Source organism: Scleropages formosus, chromosome 2 (genome assembly GCF_900964775.1).
Source record: "Scleropages formosus chromosome 2, fSclFor1.1, whole genome shotgun sequence".
In the NCBI taxonomy this organism is placed as follows: Eukaryota; Metazoa; Chordata; class Actinopteri; order Osteoglossiformes; family Osteoglossidae; genus Scleropages; species Scleropages formosus.
This window is the reverse complement of record NC_041807.1, coordinates 30,684,547-30,707,357: the sequence shown is the minus strand read 5'-3', so window position 1 is coordinate 30,707,357 and position 22,811 is coordinate 30,684,547. Positions and strand designations below refer to the sequence as shown.

At 44.1% G+C, this 22,811-nt stretch overlaps 2 protein-coding genes across 5 annotated transcripts; both read right to left on the bottom strand.

The window, feature by feature from the left end:
* Positions 1-2,912: 2,912 nt before the first annotated feature.
* On the bottom strand, positions 2,913-12,008 carry LOC108925563 (hyaluronidase-2-like). Of its 4 annotated transcripts, none has more exons than XM_018737598.2 (4): positions 11,824-12,008; positions 7,564-8,543; positions 5,921-6,010; positions 2,913-5,362 (listed from the first exon to the last, which is right to left on the bottom strand). In XM_018737598.2, the coding sequence occupies exons 2-4, from the start codon at positions 8,485-8,487 to the stop codon at positions 4,970-4,972; spliced, it is 1,407 nt and encodes a 468-aa protein (XP_018593114.1). In that variant the 5' UTR covers positions 8,488-8,543; positions 11,824-12,008; the 3' UTR covers positions 2,913-4,969. The 4 variants fall into 4 exon arrangements, with proteins under 4 accessions (XP_018593114.1, XP_018593117.1, XP_018593115.1 ...); XM_018737601.2 differs by lacking the exon at positions 11,824-12,008 and adding an exon at positions 9,498-9,693; XM_018737599.2 differs by lacking the exon at positions 11,824-12,008 and adding an exon at positions 9,182-9,463.
* A 4,570-nt stretch (positions 12,009-16,578) lies between these two features.
* On the bottom strand, positions 16,579-22,344 carry LOC108925575 (tumor suppressor 2, mitochondrial calcium regulator). The gene is made up of 4 exons (XM_018737622.2): positions 22,209-22,344; positions 21,296-21,548; positions 20,833-20,953; positions 16,579-20,171 (listed from the first exon to the last, which is right to left on the bottom strand). The coding sequence occupies exons 2-4, from the start codon at positions 21,448-21,450 to the stop codon at positions 20,106-20,108; spliced, it is 342 nt and encodes a 113-aa protein (XP_018593138.1). The 5' UTR covers positions 21,451-21,548; positions 22,209-22,344; the 3' UTR covers positions 16,579-20,105.
* Positions 22,345-22,811: the final 467 nt, after the last annotated feature.

Genomic DNA, 22,811 nt, shown 5'->3' with positions numbered 1-22,811 from the left:
CAAATACTAGCGGTCCCGCGTCAGGAAGCTGCCCCCACTGTTTTACCCCTGGGACCTGGGTGGGCAGAGGCCAGCGGAGGACGCTCTTTCCACTCCCCGCCAGGTCTCTCAGAAAGCGCGTGGAAGGGGAAGTCTTTTCTCCGAAGGTAGAGCGGACGAGCTTGCCACGAGGAGCCCTTCGCCCCGTGGGTCATGGGAATGGACCGCGGCAATGAGTCATACAGGAAGGGCCCGGCCTTTGAGAGCTGCTCTTTCTGAAGAGATTATGGGAAGTGCTTGAAGGGTCTGATCACCCCGAGAGAGCGATGAGGGGACTCCTTACAGGAGAAGCTGAAGATACCGTGATCGAGCAAAACAAGGACTGACTGCACCGACGCCGCTCTTCTTGTGTCACTTGCAGCAGCGGAGGTTACGTACCTTTTTTTAAGTGTGTCCCAGGACATCTGGACTACACCCTCAGATAGCATGGTGGTGCGGCGTATAGCAGTATTCCTCACAGCTGCTGGCCTTTGGGTTCAGCCGTGGGTCTGAATCCAGCTCAGCCCGTTTGGAGTTAGAATGCCTTTTCGTTGTTTGCGTGTGTTTTCTCCGGGTGCTCTGGTTTCCTCCCACAGTTCATCGACACGTTTCAGTTGAGCTGGTGACTAAATAGTAGTCAGTAGTGTGTGCGAGTGCCCTGTGATGGAGTGACGTCATGTCCAGAGTGTACTCTGGGATAGGTTCTCGACCACCGTGACCCTGCACTGGACAAGCAGTCATTTATTGAAAAAATGAATGAAGCCCCGGGAGGGACACTAAAGCGACAAAATCAAATTTTTCCTGTGTTCAGGAATACTGCACACTAACACTTTCCTGGGGGACAGCTGGTAGTGTAGGTTTCGTACAAGAACTCTCGAGGTTTTTTTTGCAGTCATATCTCGTTGCCTTGTACGATGAGTCAAAGACAAATTTTCAGCATTTTCCCCTCATTGAAATAAAGATTCTCAGTAAAGAAAAGCAGAAAGGAAAAAGAGGAAGCCGGTCAGATCATGCACCGTGTCTCCGATACGAGGCCGGCTTAACGGTCAGCAGTCGCGACTTTTCTGTCCCGCAGCGTTGTCCGCGAGCTGCGAGTCTCAAATCTCCCCAAGCGGAAAGGCTGAAGAAAGCGAGGGCACACGTTGCCTCTCGTGCAGTTAAAACATTTCCTTCGGTCATCATCAGACGTGCCGAAAGCTCGTTGTCCTTTATGCTGGCAAAGAGAGCTCTGCTTCGCCAGCTGAACGCAAGCCATTTACAAATTATGTATACAGTGGCGCAATAGCGCACGTATACAAAAAGTAAGACATTAAGTAAATGGAGGAGCTGCAGGAGAGTCGAAATTGCATAGAAAAGCATGTGTTCCAAATTACCGCACTGGTTCTGGTCCAGAATGTGCTGGCACATGTGGGGTACAACTGGGTTTTTGTGGGATTTATCAGACAAAGACATTTTCTACACAAGCGGGTCATTCCGACTTCATGCATCTCACAAATGTGTTTCTCATTTAAATTCAGTGTTGCTTACCACTCTAACCCAGATACGTTTCTTCTCTTTTCACAACGGCTCTTGCTCGCGTTTTAAACCGCGGCGTTAACGTTTTTTTCCATCTCACGGTAAAGCAGAAAGCCTTCCTAACGCTCCAGGAGAATCGTTAAGGTTGCTTCTTAAGGGACACATGGTCCCATTAACACATCCATTAGTGAGAAGGTTCTGCGTGTTCTGTTCAGTTTATTTATTTTGGAAGAAAACGCTGAATAAACACACCGCTGCAGGAAAATCCTGTTTAGAATTTGTGCGACTCCTCCACCGGCAAGAGAGAAAATAAGATGAACGGAGGAAGGAAATAATTACCTTTTCACTATCCTGCGCGGTCACACGATAGTTTTCCCCTCCTAAGGCACTTCTGAGGGCCATCTCCACACGTCTACAGACGGCCATGTAAAAGAGACAGTAGAGAGACCATCGCCGGGCTGAACGCAACAGCAGCCCTGTGGTGGTTTCTGCAGGACTGCGGTTTGCGCCCATGGCTGGTTAATCCCTGCACCCGCATTTGCCACCCAGTCCCATTGAGCATCTGCAGGTTTCATGCAAGCCAGAAGCGCGGGAGATCGCGCTCAGGGTTGGGGAAGGAGCACATGGTAAGACACACGAAAGACAAAGTCTGAGTCCAAAGCCTCCGCCCGGTTTGCACTCTAACAGTTAAAGGTCATCTTATAAGAGCACAAAGCTGCCTTTCAGGAATCCTTGCGGTCCCTATTGGGGGACCTGCTTTCGAAAGTGGAAGCAAACCGTAGCAAAAAAACCTTCATCTGTGTATCAGTTTGTACAAAGGCCAGAATTAATTCAACATGAGACTGTTTTAACTTTAAAAAGAGCAAGTTGAACTGTATTAATTCCTCCAGGGGGGAAGGAAAAAAAAAAAAAAAAAAAAAAAAAAAAAAAAAACAAAAACTTGAGTCCTGCGGGCCGCATGGCTTTACACTACACCTTGGGGTCCGTTGTGTGTTTTCCCGTCAATCCAGGGGACGCGTTTCATTTACAGTGAAGATCTGCGGAAGTATGAAGGTTAGAAAAATAACTATTTGGGCCATCTGTGTATATAATTAGGGGCATTCGTATGTGTGTGTGGTATTTTCTCCCAACCTAATAAAACTTGAGGCTTTCTTGTTACCGAACTCTAGAGTAGGACGTACAGCATTTAAGGTTATATAGTTTTACGACAAGGAAGCTGCAGAGTAAATTCACATCTACAGACAGATACACCTACAGCGCACACTCATAGGGTCACGAATCACAACCCAGCTGCTTACTTGCTCGATATGTGACTCATGTCACATTATACGCCTGCACAGCCATTCGTGTAAATAAACCAGGGATGAGGACAACACTGATGCTTTTCTTACTGTTTATTGTGCGTTTCTGCATAAACATCAGGGAGCAGGTTACCATAGTCAAGATAATTTAAAAAACAAACTGTTGCCATTTGGTAAGAAGTGCATGTGTCTTATAAAGAAGAGCATTTGCACATTATACATTTCGGGACAGTTTTTACAGTTCAGAGTGATGTTGTCCTTGGCTGAATAAAATGCATTGTAAAATACTTAAAATGTAGAATCACAATCATATCTTGTAATTAAAACCATAAAGCAACCAAACTTCAAGAATGTCAAGTTATTAAATACAAAGGTCTATTTAAAGTGAATCACTACATTAAGCTTTAATGCATTTTCTATAAAATGCAAATTACTGGTAAGGCAGGAAACTTTTCAGCATTTCAGTATTGAACTTATCAATTAATAAAAATCCAGTACTTAAAGCAAAATCTGCGGGCATTCAAATGATCCAGATGATATGAAAAGCAAACAAAATTTGTTGTAAAAAACTCGTGCCTTTGAAGCAAAAAGGAAATATGATCAGTTTTTTTTGTTTCTTGAACATTTTCATTAATTCCATTGTGCAAATGTTATGAAGTAGAGTGGAAACACTACGACCAGCAATTGAAAATAATCAAAAAGACAGGACCAAGGGCCCTTGCTGTTTTTGGCCCCGTGTCGCAATACTCACGAGTTTATGTTGGAGAGCCTAGAGGCCATTCACGTACACTGTCCTGGGCTCTGGATACTGTAGTGTTGTCCTAGTGCCAAAGACAGTGAGGAAACTACCCTTCACCGAGGACAAGAATACTATGGCTTTGAAAAGGAAAACTTATATATTCATACACACACAAACACACACAGTTGCATTGCACAGTTACAAACCACAACCAAACTGAACCGACATAGCCAATACAAGCTGAAATTCATCACAACATTCCAGTTTCTTCCAGAGTAATATCAAAATAAAAGGTAAACTCAAAAGCACTTAAAATACTGAAGATTTACAAACAAACTCATCTTCGGCAAATAAATCCCCTAAAAAAAGACGACAAAAGAAAGAGGTGAGCGAAAGCAGTGCCCCACCCCTGTTATGCTGCGCTGGTTCACTTTTCTCATTCTGACCCCCACAAAACCTACAGCTGTGCAGCAGGCATTCTGGTAATGGCTGTGTGGAAGCGGGGGGAGAAAAAAAAAAAAAAATAAAAAAATAAAAAAAGGCCCACAGATACGCAAATAGACCTGAGGGTTTGTCAGGAGCCCTGGGGGAATAACAGAAATGGTAATGGACCAGATGGTGGCACATTAGGAGAAGCTAATGGTCCCCTGGCCTTGGGAACCCCAGCAAGGCTTGTCTGCCAAAAGGAGGGAAGGGTCACAAACAAGCTGACCTCCCCCACAACAGAAAAATGTGCAGTGCTTCTGTAAAGCACTCAATAGCAATAAAAAGAAAAAACAAAACAAAAAAAAAAAAAAAAAGGCCATTTGATTCGGTTTTAAAATGTCAACGTCCCTCAGAAAACAAACTGAAGTCAGAAGGTGTGAAAAGTCGATAGTTTGGGTCAATTCAAACCACTGCTGCAGAAATAATTTGCGGCATTTCAGTTCCCGTTCAAGTCTGGTTCGTCACTTCCATTTGTATTTTTAAATATGGCTAACGACGGGAGCTTCTGTCCCAGCCGACAGGGTGTAGGATACGTGGGTGGCGTTAGCCTTCGGCTGGATGAAAGCCCTCCTCCCTTTTAGGGCCAAATACTACCTACCAAGTCCAATTCCATACGAGAGAGAAAGGGAGCACTCTACAAACAGCACGTCTGATTACCCTGCCAGCCGTCCAAAGCAGAAAAAACCCATAAAAGTTTGTTTTGCCATAAAACAACTCCTCATTTGTCTCCTTAACCTTAGTGCTGGCCAGTTCTGCTGTTTGGTTATGAAGTAAGCCATTAAACTGACTCACTGGACAAGGTCTCGGTTGACCGCCGTCCTTGGGAACACCTGCAAAGTCCACAGAGCATCCGTAGGGTGCCACTGCTGGGAGCCTCCTTTCCCTTGGCGAGGTAAGAAGGGCTCAAGGTTCAGTGCAGGGGCAAAAGTAGGAGCAGGGGCAACAGCAGGCAGAGCACACAAGCAGAGAGGCTGGGGGATGCCCCACGCTGCTGTGCAGGGTCTTTCAGGGAGCATGAATCCTCCATGTAGCCGCTGTAGCACTGGCAGCGGAACTCCGTGCGGTAAAACTCCAGCTCTTCGGGGCTCGGCTGACCCTCCACCCTCAGGGCGTCACCCCCGCTCACGACGGCGTGGCTGCTTGCGCTCAGGTGCAGGTAAACGTCCGTGTCGGGGCGCTGGCGCTGGCAACGGCCTCTTGAATTGCAGCGGGTCCTGCTGCAGTGCTCGGCCGCTGTCGTCACGTTCAGCAGGTACTTGCCCAGCGGACCCTGCAGGTACGCATTCAGCTTGGAGCAGCTGTCCTGAAGACATGCAATGTACACATACGGAAGAAAAAAACGCACATACAGCATCCTGAGAAGCAGTTTCACGGTCCTGAGAACATTTCAGAATTCAAACTTTATCTGGCTTACAACGTTACATTTACATACAATAGTTCTATGTGTAATGTAGACTAACACCATAGTACCAGTGTAAAATCTTCATACACGTGAGCACCCTGAGAAAAGCTTTGTGGGACAAACGGGACAAAAGTGTGAAAGGGACACCCCTGGGAACTGGCGATTCAAGAGCTGGGAAAACTGGTCAGCTCATTTGTTACTCAAAGTTGTTAAGCAAGTGCCTTTGGGGAAAGATCTGCTTCCCAGCACATGTACACACACTTTTCACTGTACTGTTTCAGCAGTCATTCTCCATCTTTTGCTGCTTCCAACGGTTTAATAAAAGAGCAACAAAACTAATCTAAATCATCCAGTAATGATTTAGTCATTGTGATATCTGCATTTTGCATTTAAACTTTTACCACTGCCCTTGAGCGTAGAATTCAGTGTGTGCAATCATTTCACATAAAAGGGACTTGCCTTTGTGCCGGCGTAGGTTGCCTCCCCCCAGAAGATAATGCCTGCAGCTCCAAGAGCTACGCTCTCCCCAATGGTGGAGACTAGGTCCATCTGCGGACCCAAACATCTGATAAGAGGCATGCTTTTTCACACACACACACAGAAAGTGCTCAAATAGGGACCTACAGCATTGACCTGTACATTATTTCACTCTTCTACAGGGGCTTGCAAGGTGGGTGGTCTGGAATAGCACTGGCATAACCTACACACCCCACTTCCTCTTGCTTTCCACACCTCTCATGGAAAGCTATAGAAGGCTGCCATTGACTAAAGCAGCTAACACCCACTCTGCATCGCCATCCAGAACAAAGCAAAGTTAAACAATGCAAATTCCACACAGGGACAAGGGCCTGGCATTCAGGAGAACAGGAAAGGCCTGCAGATGCTGATAAAGAGATGGCCTCCATCTGAATGCCCAATGCCCTTTTCTCGCTCACTCCCACAGTGTAAGTATAGAACATCTTAAATAAATATCATGTCTCCGTAACCCCTGACGACAGCTCGTTTATCTGGATGGGAATCCAAGCAATTTTAGGACAATGGTTTTAACCAGCTGTTAATCTCTGTCAATTAAATCAACGGCTCCAGCAGGAACATGTGCTTTTTTCCTCATCCAAGTTTTAAATTTCCTGGGAACCTGCAGTACACCTCAAAACTTTTCATGTGAAGAGCCAGCTGTATTCCCTTGCTTCTGGAGATGATCACTACCATTCTAGAAGCATCACACAATGGGCCGCTCCAAACTTACTGACTGATTCAAAACCCAAGGGGGAAAATCCAATGTAATGCAGTGACATTAAGAAAATGCATGATTTTAAATATTACATAATACACGAAAAAGAATCTAATCATGAACTTCATACAAGATATGAGAATATTAAAACTCCAATAAAATACAAGTTTGGTCAGATTTGAATACCATACAGTAACATATAGGTGATAATATCTTCATGTTAAAAGCAAAGTTGAGCTTTAGCTTCCAAGAGTAACTTTATAGGGCTCTTGATATTAAGCAACTAATATCATCTGGTTCCTGCTTCTAATCTTACTTCTGCCACAGGAAGTTTACCGCCTTCAGTTGCCATATAGCTTTATATGAAGAAAGTACTTCAATAAAAATATGAAGCTCTCACACACACACAGACACACACACAGTTTTCAGACAGTTATGTGTTTACTGAAAAGCCATATGTCATTTATGAGCATTAAGCTTCCTGGGCATGTTAGTTCATGCTGTGTTCTTTACCATGAAGCATGGTATTTCTCCATAATTTACCTAAAATAGGCACAAGTCATCTGCTGTTGTGCAAAGACTCAGATGATGACATCTGGCTGCCACACATGCACACTTACCCCACCTCAAAAAAGAAAACAGATTCACACATCAAGTAACTGCACAAGACCCATAGTTGACACATTGTCTATAGAACCGGCAAACTTCACACAGACTGAGTGGGTATCGAACCCACGTCCTCTCCCACCACCCAGGTGCAGTGAGACAGCAGCGCTACTCGCTGTGCCACCGTGCCGCCCGGTTTATAAGGTAAGGTAAACGCAGTCATCAAGATGCTCCTCTGCAGCACAAGGGCAACTGAAGGCCTCACCTCCGTCAGCAGATCCAGCACATTGGTGTAAGTGGGTCGTGTGTAGACGAAGACGGGGCGTGCCAGCCCATCTCCTACCGACGCCAGCCTCATGCCCTCCTTCACCCGGTTGCGGACAAACTGGCGGCCGAAACCGGTGGAGCGCAGCACAGTGCTCATGTAGATGGAGGGGAACAGGGCCGTGCTCTCCGTCCATAGCCACGCCAGGTGGTCATTTCGAGTCATCTCCACATCTGGGCAGCGCCCCGTGTAGTTCTCCAGGCTGTTCCTATAGTCGTGGTTGTAGCAGTCGGGAAAGAGGTAGAAGCCCCATAGCTGCTCTGAGCGGAGGTTTTTTGCTAATCTGAGGGTCTCCAGCATAAAATTCTTGGCTGACATCTCAAACTCCAGTTGGGCTTGCTTATTCACTTTATCTGCCGGCCAATTTGGGTTCTTCCTTTGAATCAGCAGTCGTGACATGTTCCGGTACACATCTTTTGCTTCCCAGTTGCGAATCCACAAAGGACGCCACTCCTCCCAATCGATGACAGCCAGGCCCTTGGCTCCGGGCTCACGGATATACTTACGCAAGCCGTCCGGCAACTTCGCAAGGTGCTCGGTCAGGCTGGCCATCTGGGGCAGCCCACCGTTCTTAGCCATACCTTCCTTTGTAAAGTAGGGATACAGTCCAAGCCTGTCTTTATAGAAGATGGTGAGGTTCTGCTTCACAAAGCCCTCATTAGGTGATGCCACAATCTCAAACTGGTCTAGTTTAAAGCGAACTTGGTGGCGAGGCAAGCAGTCCTCCGTGGGGGCGTTCCAGGCCAGCAAGATGGGCTTCTGAGAGAGCAGAGGCCATCTGGTAGGCTTCAGGTCCTGGGCCGAGAAGCAGCCGAACACCATAGAGAAGAGCAGCCACGGCTTCCAGAACTTACTGCGAAACATCGCCTCTTTGGTCAGGTAGTTTTACACCAGGTGGAATGGTCTCACTCAGCTGCCCACTACATAAAGAATAAAGAAAATTACTGTGAATCACTAATCATTATAATCCATTAATCATTAAAATCCAATGATAGTCTAATTACCACTCTAACATCCTGGAGGAAAACACAAAAGCGCATTAATAAACAAGTGAACGTTTCTGTTTCGATGCTGACAGTTCAAAGATCTGGCTGTTTTCACATTTCTTTCCCCTTTTTGAGCTGATCACGAAGCTCGTGTCGTGGCCCATTGTTGGGTTGTCTAATCTCAGCTCTCCTCAACACTGGAGACAAAACTACTGACAAAAGGCACAAGAAACATGCCCATCCACTCCACCTCCTGCCTGAAGATGCTCCGCACAGACACAGGAGGACAGCAAAACACGCAGGAGTTTGCAAGGTCCATAAGGTCACGTCCATAAGGGAGAGCAAACCGACACTTCTCATTAATTAATAACAACAAAGTCGCGCGCTTCAACAGAGAGTCTCGCGCTGCTCTGACTGACTGTAGTGAAAGCGGAAGATCGCGAGGAGACAGACGGTCAGAGCAGGGCGACCGAGCCCTTCAGAAGTCGGCAGCTAAATTTAAAAAAAAAAAAAAAAAAAGGGCACCGAGTGGGTGCACTCGACTCGTGGAGCAGAAAGTTCACCGCACGCACCTCCGGCTGCGTTTCCGAAACTAAGGCGCCGCTCGCCGCCTTCGCTCATTCGAACGAACCTACACGCGCCGCGGACTCTCGGGATGGTGTGAAAATGAGGCGAGCGGCTCCTCTTTTGTATTTGTTTGAGTAGAAACAAACGCTGTGGAAAACTACCACCGCATGTCAAGATAAACAAGATAAAAGGTACAGAGAGCTGTTTCACAGCCACGAGCGGAAGAAGTGAGCGCGCGGAGCGAGTGGCTCCTCGGTCCTTCTTCCACAGGTCGCTCCCGTGCGAGGAGCCCCGCTCCGGCGCGCTCCATATTCGCCTCACAGGGGAAGCCGTGGTCCACGCGTGTCTCCTTCTGCCGCGTCCACGGCCACGTAGCGACTTCAACGGCAGCACCAAACGTGGAAGTAAAATTTAAAACGAGTAATGCATTATGCTGACGAAAAACGCGCGCTTTCTGCCCTTTAACCCCAACAGGTTTTGTGCGGAACCCCTCCAGAACTTATGAGTAGGTCCGTCCTCAAACTCATCTTCCCAAATATATAACGAGTTCTTTTCGCACATAACTTGGAAGTAGTGGGTGACGTGTTCCTTGGTTTCTCTGTGACACGTTCTAGCCACGCGGTGTTTACGTAACATAAATCGACATCATACAATTATGTTGTATAATGTCGATTTAAAAAAAAAAGCCGCATTATTAGGTGAACAAATAGAGCACAGCGCGTTTCCAGCCGCTCCATTACCTGCTCCCCGTGAACGGTGCGCGTCGCGGCGAGTTGACTACCCCAGCGCCACTGGTAACTAGTTTCAACGCGCCTTACGCAGGGACACGCATTTTTTATGTTAATAACAGTTTGATGTATGCATAATAAAACTTGTGGTTTTTTAAAAAAAAACTTAAAAACCGCACGCGCGCTTTTTGTGTGGACCACGAAGTCTGAATCACATCTGGCGCAGCTGCTTCGGAGCTGCAGCCCAGCCGGCGGGTCCATCCATGTGCGCCGACATGTGTCACCATGTGACACAGTGAGCGTAGCGATTGTACAGGCTACACATCAGGAACAAATCGAGCAGTTAGTCGCACCATTCAACGGCTTGAGGGCAAGAGAACACGAGATAAGGGTCTTTGTGTAGAAATGTTATAAAGTCTTTTTTTTTTTTTCTTTTCAAAATACGCTTCACATGTTTACTGCAGCCTAACAGCTTGAACTTGCTAGGGAGCAACGTTTAAAACTAATGGATCTCACTGATGGCATGAAAAATATCCCCCCTCTTGCACTGCTGCTCTTCATATAGAGATGGTCTTGTATGCAGATAATGTAAAAACATTAAAAAAAAATTCACAAGCAATAAACCACTATCTACAAGAGATACAGTTGAGGCAGGAAATGAGCACATGGCTTGTGGTGAACCCATAATACAGGATCTTCTTCTTCTTCCTGTCTGGCAGCACAGTAGGTATCAGTGTGTTCTCCTGCTCGCTCTCTTCCGATTGCTCACGGGGCACAAAGGGAACGAGCAGCTCCGTGTGCCAGAGGATGCAGACGTCAGATGGTGGCAAGGGGGCGATCGCCATCCCCCTCGACAAAGGGGGTCGAGGGGATGAAACCTTTCAAGTTCAAAATGTGCCTTATTACAAAAGGTACAGATTCACTTCCTCGCCCCTCCCCTGTCCAAAGGCAATGGGATGTGACCTAATGCTGATGGAGGATGAAACAGAACCCTTATCATTTGGAGCTGGGGGGGAGAGGTCTCATAGGTCACAGTGCAATTTATGGAAAGCCCTTCTGTTGTTCCTGCCGCAAACCACGTAACAGATAAAAGGAAGAAACTGTGAATCTCGATTAAAATGGCTTGATCTGTAATAAATGAACTCTTTCATGGATAACAACCGTGTTTGTGCACGCGCGCATACACGCGCACATACTGTCTGAAACTGCCTCTTCCAAGTGGGGTCACAGTGAACCAGAGCCTAACCCAGCAACACAGGGTGCAAGGCTGGAGAGGGAGGGGACACACCAAGGATGGGATGCCAGTCTGTTGCAAGGCACCCCAAGCAGGCCTCAAATCCCAGACCCACTGGCAAGCAGGACCCAGCCAAACCTGCTGCGCCACCACAACCCCACTGCATTTGGGCTTACCAGTTAGTCCATTCATTTCGTAACTGTTACAAGGAAGAACATGAAGTGTGTGCTTGGTGCATGATTCTCACACATCCATGTTCTTGGTGTTGGTTGAGTGACTGTTGGACAATGATACAGGCTGCTTTTGCAATGACTGACAAGTAAGTGTGTTCATTACAGCTGTAACTATTTATACGAGAAGAAAAAATATGGATGCATTTTCTGAACCCATAAATAGATAGACTAAAAAAAAATATTAAATCATCAGTCGTATAGAGTATACAAAGTATAAAGGAGTATATATTTGTCATGTCTGTCATGTCAGTAAATCAGTTTTGATCAGATTGTTTTGATGTTCTGCAAATAATGTCTGTGTGAAATATCGCTCGCAAAATTTCACCGCACTCCAAAGAAGTGATTTTACTTTGAACCTTTCTTTTCCACAATATGTGGGAAAAAAAAGTATCACAGGAAGTTACAGGAGTTCAAAAGTAAATAAAAAAATAAATTCAGAGACAAGTACTTACATGCCAGTGGAAGGGGAAAAATCCGAAAAAGATCTTCAGCGTGTCGTCTCACGTGTGTCTGGGCGGCGTAGGTCTGATCAACGTGCAGGTTCTTCTGCGGCGAGATCTCACTTGTCGACCGACACCAGCTCTCCCTCCCTTCTGCCCTTGTGCAACTGCCTTGCTCTGCTTCCTGCCACCAAAGGACGACAGGACGCCAATAATAAGGGGCCTCCGGGGCTGGGATAGTCTGGGAGTGAATTCCTGAACACACCCCTTGCCCTCCACTCCCAAAAGCAAAACGGGGAGCGTGAACAGCTGAGACTTCTGTTTCGGCTCCTCAAGCATGAATGAAACAGCAAAGTTTCCTGGTATGATTATCATTATTAGTCATTTCTTGCCTAACCAGAAGATCCATCCAAACCAACTTCCAATTTTATCCATTTAGGTAGCAGGATATTTTACCCTCTCAGTTCACAGTCAGCACACAGCTTGAGGACCCCTGCAGCTGGCACCACACACACACATTTTCAGAACCACCTGTCCCATACAGGGTCACAGGGAACCGGAGCCTACCCAGTAACACAGGGCATAAGGCCAGAGGGGGAAGGGACACACCCAGGACAGGACGCCAGTCCGTCGCAAGGCACACCAAGCAGGACTTGAACCCCAGACCCACCGGAGAGCAGGACTGTGGTCCAACCCACTGCACCACCGCACCCCTCACCTGGCACCAGTGGTGTTAAATTTGATCTAAACATGACCTAGACATATGCTTTGATTATACATGTTTAAAAATTAAAATGTATGCTTAGAATGCGTTGTGACTTAACTAAGTAGGACAAGTACTAACAAACAAGCTTGTTGTGACACCCAGAAGTGACCAAACACATGCGGGCGAGGTGGTACCTGTATGCGTAAGATATGATCTGAAATGAGGCCAGCAGGTCAGCGAGAAGTTCAAGTTCAAGTTTTGTCACGTACACAACCATACTTAGTACGACGTGCAGTGAAATGCTTTTCCGACTGTAATACAGACTGATAGGAGAGCTAATATAAATAAGGCAATACAAATAATGTAGAAGTTAGAAACATACTGCATTAGTATGAAGAATATATAACAATGAAAATAGGATAGAATAAATAGTAAAGATTAAAATATAGTGGTAAAAAAATTTTAAAAAATATGTATAGTGGTCTAAAAATGTGCAATAACAGAAATTTAATAAAGCTGTATTAGAAATATACAGCAAAATACAGATGTGGAGTCCAATATTACAGGTTAAATAAGGTGGGGTGTTAACTGCTGCTTCCACGGAAAGAGCAGAAACCGACAAAGAGGAAGTTCAGAGAACCAACAAGTGGAAAGTTTTTAATATGCCTCATTGTTACACCCTGAAATGAATTATGTATGAGCTTGGCAAATAAAAGCAGGCAATCAATACTGATTGGGGAGACACCCAATTTCTGGGGCTCTCCCATCGGCCGATGTTGTGAAAAGTCTTTGCGTGCGAGTGTATTTCTTTCGGTGTCTCTTATGGCTGAACGGGAAAGAGAAAAGTCTTTCACAGTCTTCAGGCTACAGGTCCATGTCTTCAAGCACTGTGCAGCCAGCTGTCCAGCAGTTGTGGAGGGTGACATCCTTAACCATATGTGATAGGTGGTCTACTGATTACATCTTCAGGTCTTTGTTAGGACTAAAGCCCAAAATCCACTTTTTTATGAAGTCGAGTTATGAATACTCAAAGATGCAAACTTTCTGCAGCTCATTTTTCACTTGCATTTTCTTTACAGATATTTTTTTACATATCGATTTTTTGGAGAATGAACTGATATACATCCCCCATGTCTTACAGAACTTATTTGCCACTTTTGGCTAATGGCGACAGGGTTGTCCACCCATGAGTTTACTAATTAGTTCAGTGTTTTGTAATGTACAACCTCTAGTTTTTAATGGATGGTTGGGGTTAATTGAGGGTTAACACTTTAACGTTTAAGTGAATCGGCATCTCCAAATTATTTTGCTTAAAATAACATTCTGTCCTCTGCTCAGCTAATACTTTGAAAGTCCGGGAGTATCTACAGTCTACAGAGTGAGTGGTTCAGTATTATGCACTGTATGTAATGAAGGTTTGGTTGGATGGCTGGGGTTAATTTAGGGTTAACGCTTTCATCCAAAAAAGCACTTGGGGAGTTCGAGCAGTTTTTCTCCGAATAACGGATGCTAATCAGAAATACAGCTGACTTGTGCGCTTTTGAGTTGATGGCCCAAAGAGTCCATTGTCTCAGGTTGGCAGTCAGCCATGCCAAAGGAAGGACAAAAACGCCGCGGGGGTACAGGCCACAAGAGAACAGACTCAAGAAGGTATGGCCTACAAGGGAGCTCGCTGTCGGAGGGGCGACACTTCAAAAGCCCAGCCGAGAAAGGGGTGGATCAAAGACAACGGAGCTCTTGTCTGCAGAGATGTAAGTGGAGACCAGTCAACCTAGAAGCCTCACAAACTTTCAGCCCAACAGGAATGCGGAGCAGCTTTGCAGTCAGCGCTTCCAGCTGGTTTGCCCTCATAGGGCAAGAATCAGTTTCAAAGATACACAACCCATGTTTTGCTACTTTTAGCAATTTTTTTCTGAAGAAAGAATCATTGTAGTCCTTCCAGGTTCTTGCACAGACACAACCCGACCATTTAACAGCTAGAGCTTTACAGCCTTTGAATCGTCTGTGCAACAGGGTATTTTTACTGGAAGAACTCACGGCGAGTACTTTGCGCAAGGGAGGAATAGCAGTAGCAGGAAGCAAGGATTCAAACAGCAACCTTCGTGGGTCAAACCCATGACTTTCTGTACAAAAAAAAAAAAAAAAAAAAGAGAAAGCACCTAAACATTCCCATTCCAAAACCAACCCTTCTTTGGTTTTGGAATCTTTAATACAGAATTTGCTGTCAATACCAGATGAGGTTTTGTTTCCTGTCCTAAAGCCATGCAGCATAAGATTCAGCATCCTGTAGACGTCAGCAACATCCGTCCTAGGTCATCCACTCCATCCTGCTGCGGACGTCCGGAGCATCAGCACAAGGCAACACCCAAGCAGGGGGCCAGGAAAATGCTCGGGTGCGAACATGTTTTTCAGTGTCAGCCAAGAAGGAATAGCGTTGGAGGAAGAGCCAGTGCTAGAAGATGGGATGAGATCCTGCTGCAACAGGACCTGCAGGTCCAGTGTTGGCAATCACAGTAGAAACATTTTAAGATGACTGACCAGTCCCTTTCACGTAATTCAGAAGTTTCCTATTCAGTTTAACTGGGTTGGGACTCACTATTTTTGCCCTTATCCCATCTTAGGATGAAACTCATTCTGATAAATTTGTTAATATGATCTTAGCCCATGTGAGTCTCACTTATGTAGAAAACTACTTATCAAGAAAACCATGACTGCATAAAAACTTTCTCTTGCCTTTATTTTTAAAATAATAGGACAATGAACAAACAAACTTAAGAAAATATTTTTTTTTAACTTAAAAAACTTACACTTATCTACTCACATGGCATGATATCATCACAACTTGTGTGACACCAGAATGGCAACACACATACAGTATGTATATGTACTGTAGAGATAAATGGATATAGTACATCTAGAGATATATACGAGAATTAGACTGGTTGAGCTACTGCCTAAAGAAATACATTCAAAATTTCCAAAACACACGTGGTTCAGAGCAGATCTCTAGTATCACACATGATTATACCAACGATGTGATTCTTTTATCATGTTCTAAAATTTAAGTAGTCTTCTGCCTGAAGACCTATTGAGGAAAAAAATCCCCTCCAGGTCAAGATGCCCATTGTCACACTGAGCTTCACAAGAACACAACTGTATTTCTTTTGAAGTGCCTCTGTTTTTTTTTTTTTTTTTGTTAAATCAAAACTACATCCATTCTTTGTGATCAACTGAAACACAAAAACTATGACGAATTTCCTTACTTTCAACTGAATCCAGTTCTTGCATAAAATGTGTCCGGGGTTTTTAGTAGTAAAGCAGGTCTTAACCAAGGTCATATAGGGAGCAACTAAACAGGAAGACAGCTGAGCATCACCTCAACATCACAGGGCGGCATGTTAACCGTTTCATTTAAACATCCACCATGGAATATACTCTTTACTGAAAACAAAGTGCTCGCTCACTCCGCTGAAACACACTGCTTTGGATGCGTGCACACGAGGAACTTCCATTTCCACGCATTCAGTCGCTCGCTCACTCACGCAGTCAACTATCAGCTTCCTCCCGCAATCCGACACTCCAAGACTCGCTTCAGTCACAACCTGCCTGGCTAAATAGGGGCACAAATATCACAGTGGATACAGAAGGATTTAATCTTGTTTCAGCTCTTTCCTTTGTGTGATCTACTCTCGCACTGTGGCAAAATGACCCACCACTTCGGAGGAGAGGAAACCACTAAATGATGTCACAGTATAATTACCCGAGGTCATCTGCAAACATTTAAAATGACTCTTTTACAGCGTATTTGTACAAACTGTATTTAGTGTGACATGGTGTGCCAAGGTTCAGTGGAGATCTCCCACCTCTTAACTCCTCGAGTTGAACACAAGAAAGTGGAGGTCCAGCGTTCAGAGAAATCCAGATGGCTTCATGTGAGATGTGTTAAAACTCAGGAGGGACCCCAGCGCAACAGAAAAAAAACAATAAAAAATGAAGTTTTTTCAAAAAAAAAAAAAATTAAAAAAGCATTATGGAAAGTTTAAAAAAAATTCAGTTTTTCAGTTCATCAGCATAGGATTTTTCCTAATACATTTAATCCATGAAGTCATCAACAAAACATGCACACACTTCATTTATTTAATAGAAAAACTGAAATAAATCCTTAATTGCCATTCTGCCTCTACTTTCAGAGCAACAGCACCCCTGTCCTTACACATTATGTCCCTTCGGTTCATCATGGTCTGCTTATCTGTGTTTTCACTTCTGGACTGCATGAGGAAGAGGGAACTGTTACAGAACAGGATGTCGACCACAATCGAGTAGCAATATTCATGGCTTCCATCGTCCCTGTATTTTCAGCTCAGGAGTGTTTTTTTCTTACTGCAAGGAGATCAAGAATGACTTATGCTACATTTTCTGTGCTACCTACATTGTCTGAATGTTTGCATTCCAAAAACACTCCCCAAGAAAAAGGTAATGGTACAAGTCAAGAGAAAAGATGGGCAAAAAATGCCAAGTCAAGTGAGCTTGTGTGGCTCTGTTGTGTAAGGATGCTCACAGAATACACAGAATGAAAACTATTCTCTTGAGATTAATCAGCTCAAGAGATGTCTTTTTGCTCAATGCATTGGTGCACACTTCCATAAGCAGAGCCATATCGGAATATGCTAAATCACAAACACACTTATGCCTCAACAATAGTCTCTAAAAGAAGCCTAGCTGTTGAAACAACTTGCTAGGTAGGCAAGCGTTTCCCTTATAACCATTCCATTTGTTAACAGGGGGCTCATATTTATTCATTTTATTTCAGTTTTATTAACCAGAGAATTGGGGTAAGAGAACTACCGAAAGGGCGAAAATCAGTGAAAAGAGATTTACATTAATCCATATTTAGCATGAGGCATTCTGCCTAGTCATTACAAAACTACAGTAAAATTCCATTAAAATAAATGCTTCATAAACACCATGCAAATCGCAAAAGAGGCCTGTATGCTACAAATCAAGAGTTTTTGCTCCTAATCAGGGCATCCCTTTAATATATTTAAATAAAATCCAGATTACTGAAATGCTTAAGTCATTCATCTTTCATTCAATCCAGCCAAACAATATATTCCTTTAAATAGTCACGATGTACATATACCTTGAGTGTAGGCTGCTTTTAAGTATGCCCTGGAAGGGGGGGGGGGGGGGAAAAAAAAAAAAAAAAAAGTCTGATCCACAAACTCTGTGAAACTTAAGTGTAATAGAGCATGACAGATAGACAGCTCTGAGCCTTTCATGGTACCGGCGCTGTCATACAAAATACAGCTCAAAAACTGCTCGTCTTCACTGAAGAGGGGTGGTTTACGCCAAGAAATGAAGACATGCAAGAGAGGCACAGTCTGTTACCATGGAAAGACTAAAACTCCACATTAAAAAAAATCTTTTTCCTAGAACTCCAAACTTTTGCTGAGTGTGGCAAACTGACCATGTCCCCATCCCAAAAAGGGTTAAGGTGTATAAGGCGATAAAATAGGGCCCAATAGATGCTATGCAGGAGTTCATCCAAAAACAAGCAGAGCAGGTAAACATTACACTAGAACCTCCCTAAATCTTGCTGATTTTATTCACAACATCCAAGTCGTAGAAAGGAGGCCTGTCACACTCCTCTTATTCAGTATATATGTAGGCTCCTCAAACCCTCATGCTAACGTAGACTTGCTCTATACACAACACTGTGTTCAAATAAAGGTATTACTTGTGTAAACATTGTATAATTTCACCGTAACATTGAATATTTGCTACTTCTCTGTAAGATACTAAGAAAGATAATCTCTCATATTGGTTTTGAATTTTCTTCACTGAGCACACTAGTGGTTGATCTCGAACCATTATGGTGTCACATCATTCATCCCTCCTTCAGCCGCCCTTTATGACATAATGAACAAAAATAACCAGGATTCTGTCAGCCTGGAGACAAGGAGCAGTACGAGAACCCAAAAATCACACAACTCCATGAGGACTGTGTCGCAGAAAGGCTTCTGCCTGATCCCTGACGGTGGTGAACTGAAGATGCGCACAACTCTTCCCATAAGTGTCGTGAAGATGGCATAAAGAGCAAGCTCTTCCTTATAGTACATTCTGCCCCAGCAGTAAAGAGAACAGGGGTTAAGATGTACACAGTGTATGTTCAGAAGCTATTGATGTCAGGAAAGAGTGCTAGATTCAAGTACAGGCTTACAGTTTCTTTACTGTCCAGTCTGGACAGCAGCATCTGTGAAATGATTCTTTATTAACTCTTCAGGCAACAACTGACTTATGATCTGAAAGATCCAAACATTATGTTTTCAAATGCCAACTGGGAAAAGGCTGTTACACCCTGAGACTTACCAATACAACATACTTTCTAATGGATTCACCGGTACACAACTGTTATCACTGAGGATAAAAATCAGCCAAGCAAATAAGAAAATAAGATATAATATCTGAAGGGTAACACTACAGAAACCAGACTTTGCAGTTCAACAATCAAACAGAAGTTCCAAGTTTTACATGAAGCACTAATGTAGCATTCCAGCTACAATATTTTAAAAATTATTCATCCAAATATCCACTACATAAAATGGGTCAGTTAAATTAGGGTATTTTCTTGAGTCCACCATCTTTGACGTCATATTATAAAGTAAGCAGCCGCTGAGGTGTACCTCAAGCCAGCAGTAAGTCAGATCTTAAGTTACATCGTCAGATTGCAGAAAGAACAGTGCAAAATTCATGTTTTGAATTCAAATGTCTACCACATTATTTTCATAATACCTAACAGCAGGTGAATTTTACAACAACTGTGGGCATCTCAGATCTGGGGCCTACACTATTTCTATGAGATCCTACTGGCTCGAAGTGCAAAAGGAGTACAAACCTATTCCTGGACACATCATGCATGATATTTATTCTGTAAGACAGACAAGCAACTATTGGTATTTAAGAGTTTGTTTCTTCTGACATTTCCCTCCAAGACTAGGCATTCCTGCTTTCCATCCAGCACAGTTTCATATCATTAACAAACCTAACTGATTACATGACCAAGTTCTGTCTGTATCCAATAACAATGCACTACTTTTCTCATTATAAGTTATTGGTACAGACACTTGAAACACAAAAAGCAAGAATTTGTCCCAGAATTCATTCCAGGGAGGTTTCCAGCATTTTGCCAACACACAGAATGTATTAGGAGAGAACACACCAAACGGCATGTAGACAGCTGGACTGTAATGCATATTTCTTACAAGTTAGGACAATTCAGCTAGTTGTTTATCCACTCTGTCTTCCTTCTTCTGCTCCAGAACTTCTTCACCTGTCGTCAGCTGATCCTCCAGGTCCATTTCCGCAACCCGTGGATGACCATGTCTGATCATTCTTGCAAGCTCAGTGGCAGCAGCTAAAATTCAGCTTGCAGTGGGCCTTGCTGTCCACTAGCAGGTGCTGTACGCACACTCCACAAATGCCACTTGTGAGAACGAAGATCAATGGGACAACTGGGTAGCTGAGGGGCATGTAAGGGAGGGACTTTTCAGGGTGGCTTGGCCTGCACCAGCAGAACATGTGGACTTCTTCACACCTCGCACAGAACAACTGGAAAATCCACATGGATCCTGGGGTGATCCAGCTTCACAATTCCCTGTTAACCATAAGCCACAAACAATAAGTCAGTGGTACAACCAATGATCATTATATTATTGTTGCTGAGCTGATGTCTTTATCCAAAAGCAACTTACAATTATTCAGCCATCTACACAGCTGGGTATTCTCGTAAGAGCAATTCACAATTAAATATTTCCCTCAAAAATAACATAACAGTAGTGGCACTCAAACTGAGAACACTGAAAATACAAGGCAATAACAGCCCTAACTGCTACACCAGCTACTGAAAACCTGATGAAGATTCGATCTGAACACCTTCTGAATTCTGGTGAACAGCTTTAATATTAATGTTAAAGGACAGCTGGTAGCATAGTGGTTAGAGCTGCTGCCTTTGGACTCAAAAGGTCACAGGTTTGAATCTCACCTCCGGTTGTAGTACCCTTGACACTTCTCTCCAAAGCAACTTACAATGTTACCTACAATAATTTATCTATTTATGCAGCTGGGTAACATTTACTGGAGCAATTTTACGGCAAGTACCTTGCTCAAGGGCACTACAGCCAGAGATGGGATTCAAACCTAATAATATATACCAACTAATGTGCCAGAACATTAAGAAATTATATCTCCATTTCATCTTAACTCTCATATGCAAGAAGGGTGTTTCAATCCATGCTGAAAAAAATCCCTCCATTCACCTGAGGTATCAGATTTTTCTGGATTCTCTTCAGCTTGGCCCGTTTCCTCCCGTTCTTTGTCACAACTGTCTCCTCATAGAACTCATGGGCTAGATCACCGTCTTCATCATAGTACAGTGAGCTATAGATACAGCACAAAAAGCACTGAGGGAACTACACAGCGCCGTACAGCGCTGCAGCAACAGCCAGCAGACATAATTCACTATATTATTGATTCTTGTTAATCACTACAAATCTGTTTAAGTGAGGCTAACACATGCTTGTTGTGTCTCTGACTCACATTCACTGCACTCTGACTGTCAGGAAAATGGGTTTGAAAGCACCATGTTAAAGCAATGAAATCAGATCTTTGGGTCAAAAACAATACAGCCAGAAAACAGGAGTTTAAAAATTACTTTACTTTACTTTCAGATCTGCAAGGTAGCAAATGCACAACCGGTCAATCTGTGCGAGTGTGATTTACCTCCTCCTGGTGAACACAAAAGGAGTGGCGGTTCTGGAGCCCCGCAGCCTGGCCAGGGACTGCTCAGTGGCTTCCTGCGCTGGATCCGAACCGGAACCGGAAGTGGAGCCGGCAAAAGGCCAAAGGCCCTTGGACTTGGAGCCACTGCCTCCCATCTTCAGCAGCGGGACATTGTTTGTTTGATATTTAACACAAAAAGAGAACACTGACTGTGGATTTAGGACAGACGCTCATCGCAGATGCGCGCTCATGCCTGCGGGGAAACGAAGTAGAATAACTTAAGAAAATATTAAAACGAGAGGAAGAGTTCCTCGATGTTGTGCACGGTACCTTTTCTCATCGGCTTCACTTGAGCCAAGGAAAACACCTCCCCGTTAACTTCACAAAAGCGATGCACCCCTGGCCCTGGCAAAATTCTCGCAGAAGCCCGACCGACGCTCGCGATTCCGCGCGCCGCGATCTCTCGCGAGCCGCACGCGCCCCACGTGTCCTTTAATTTAAATTAATATCCCTCAGCACCAGATTTAATGTAACACAAATAACGCAGCGCGATACGGTTCCGTTAACATGATCATGAAATTATAGACCTCTAGCCTCACACCTGCGTGCAGTTCGCACGTCAGCAGCAAAAAATTACTCAACAAAACTAGCTTTTAGTATCCCTCATTCACCATATGGCATATGCGATCTACAGTTCAAAATTATTACAATTCAATATGTTATTTACAGCTTGCCATTCTCAATAATGCTGTCAGTGTTAAGCGGTTATGTCACTATCATCACTATGCCAGTGTTAGCCAGCTAGCTTACCGTGGAAGGCCTGACCAACAGCAGGTCAAACGTCACAGCGACAACCAGTATTCCTAACTACTTTCATAAGCACTGTGGTCGTTCATAGTACGATAAAACATACCCATTTCCACTTTAACTGTCTTGGGTGTATAACGGCAAAGTCGATTGGGGTTGCTTATGCTTCTTCTTCAAATGTATAACAGTCCTTCTAGTCCTGAAGATCTTCCGAGCAGACGGATCACTGTCAGACAGGGACTACAAATCTACGTCATTTCCGAAGTGGACCGTCACCCGTCACATGACCCCCTAGATCTTTGCGCATGTGCAGAACGGCGACCGTAGAATACTGATGTGTACTGGTGTTATGTTTTTGCGTCGTTACTATCTATATGTCATGTAAAGGGCATAAAACGAAATTGTATCATGTGTGATAGTTTCCTTTCCCTTGTCTGCAGGTGATATGCCTCTGTGACACAATGAAAGCCCAAAATGGGTAATATAACTGTTCACGAAGAGGCGCTGTGAATTTTTCAATCTCAGCTCTTCTCACGCAGTACTCATGTATAAAAGGAGAGCTGATCAATCGCACTGGGACGAAGGCACTGAGCAGACACGTTTTTTGCAAAGAGTACAGCTCAGCATACGAAAAGTGCTTTCAGCTGCCCACATGATACCCATTAAACCTCATAATCTCAATTTTGTTTTTATTAATGGGAAATGAGGT

Excerpts from the sequence above, each read along its gene's own strand:
- LOC108925563 (XM_018737598.2), bottom strand. The coding sequence starts at position 8,487 with ATGTTTCGCAGTAAGTTCTGGAAGCCGTGGCTGCTCTTCTCTATGGTG. Across the intron at positions 6,011-7,563 it reads TGCTGGATCTGCTGACGGAG|ATGGACCTAGTCTCCACCAT; the intron begins GTGAGGCCTTCA and ends TTGGGTCCGCAG. Across the intron at positions 5,363-5,920 it reads CAACCTACGCCGGCACAAAG|GACAGCTGCTCCAAGCTGAA; the intron begins GCAAGTCCCTTT and ends GCATGTCTTCAG.
- LOC108925575 (XM_018737622.2), bottom strand. The coding sequence starts at position 21,450 with ATGGGAGGCAGTGGCTCCAAGTCCAAGGGCCTTTGGCCTTTTGCCGGC. Across the intron at positions 20,954-21,295 it reads TTTGTGTTCACCAGGAGGAG|CTCACTGTACTATGATGAAG; the intron begins GTAAATCACACT and ends CTGTATCTATAG. Across the intron at positions 20,172-20,832 it reads AGAAAAATCTGATACCTCAG|GGAATTGTGAAGCTGGATCA; the intron begins GTGAATGGAGGG and ends TATGGTTAACAG.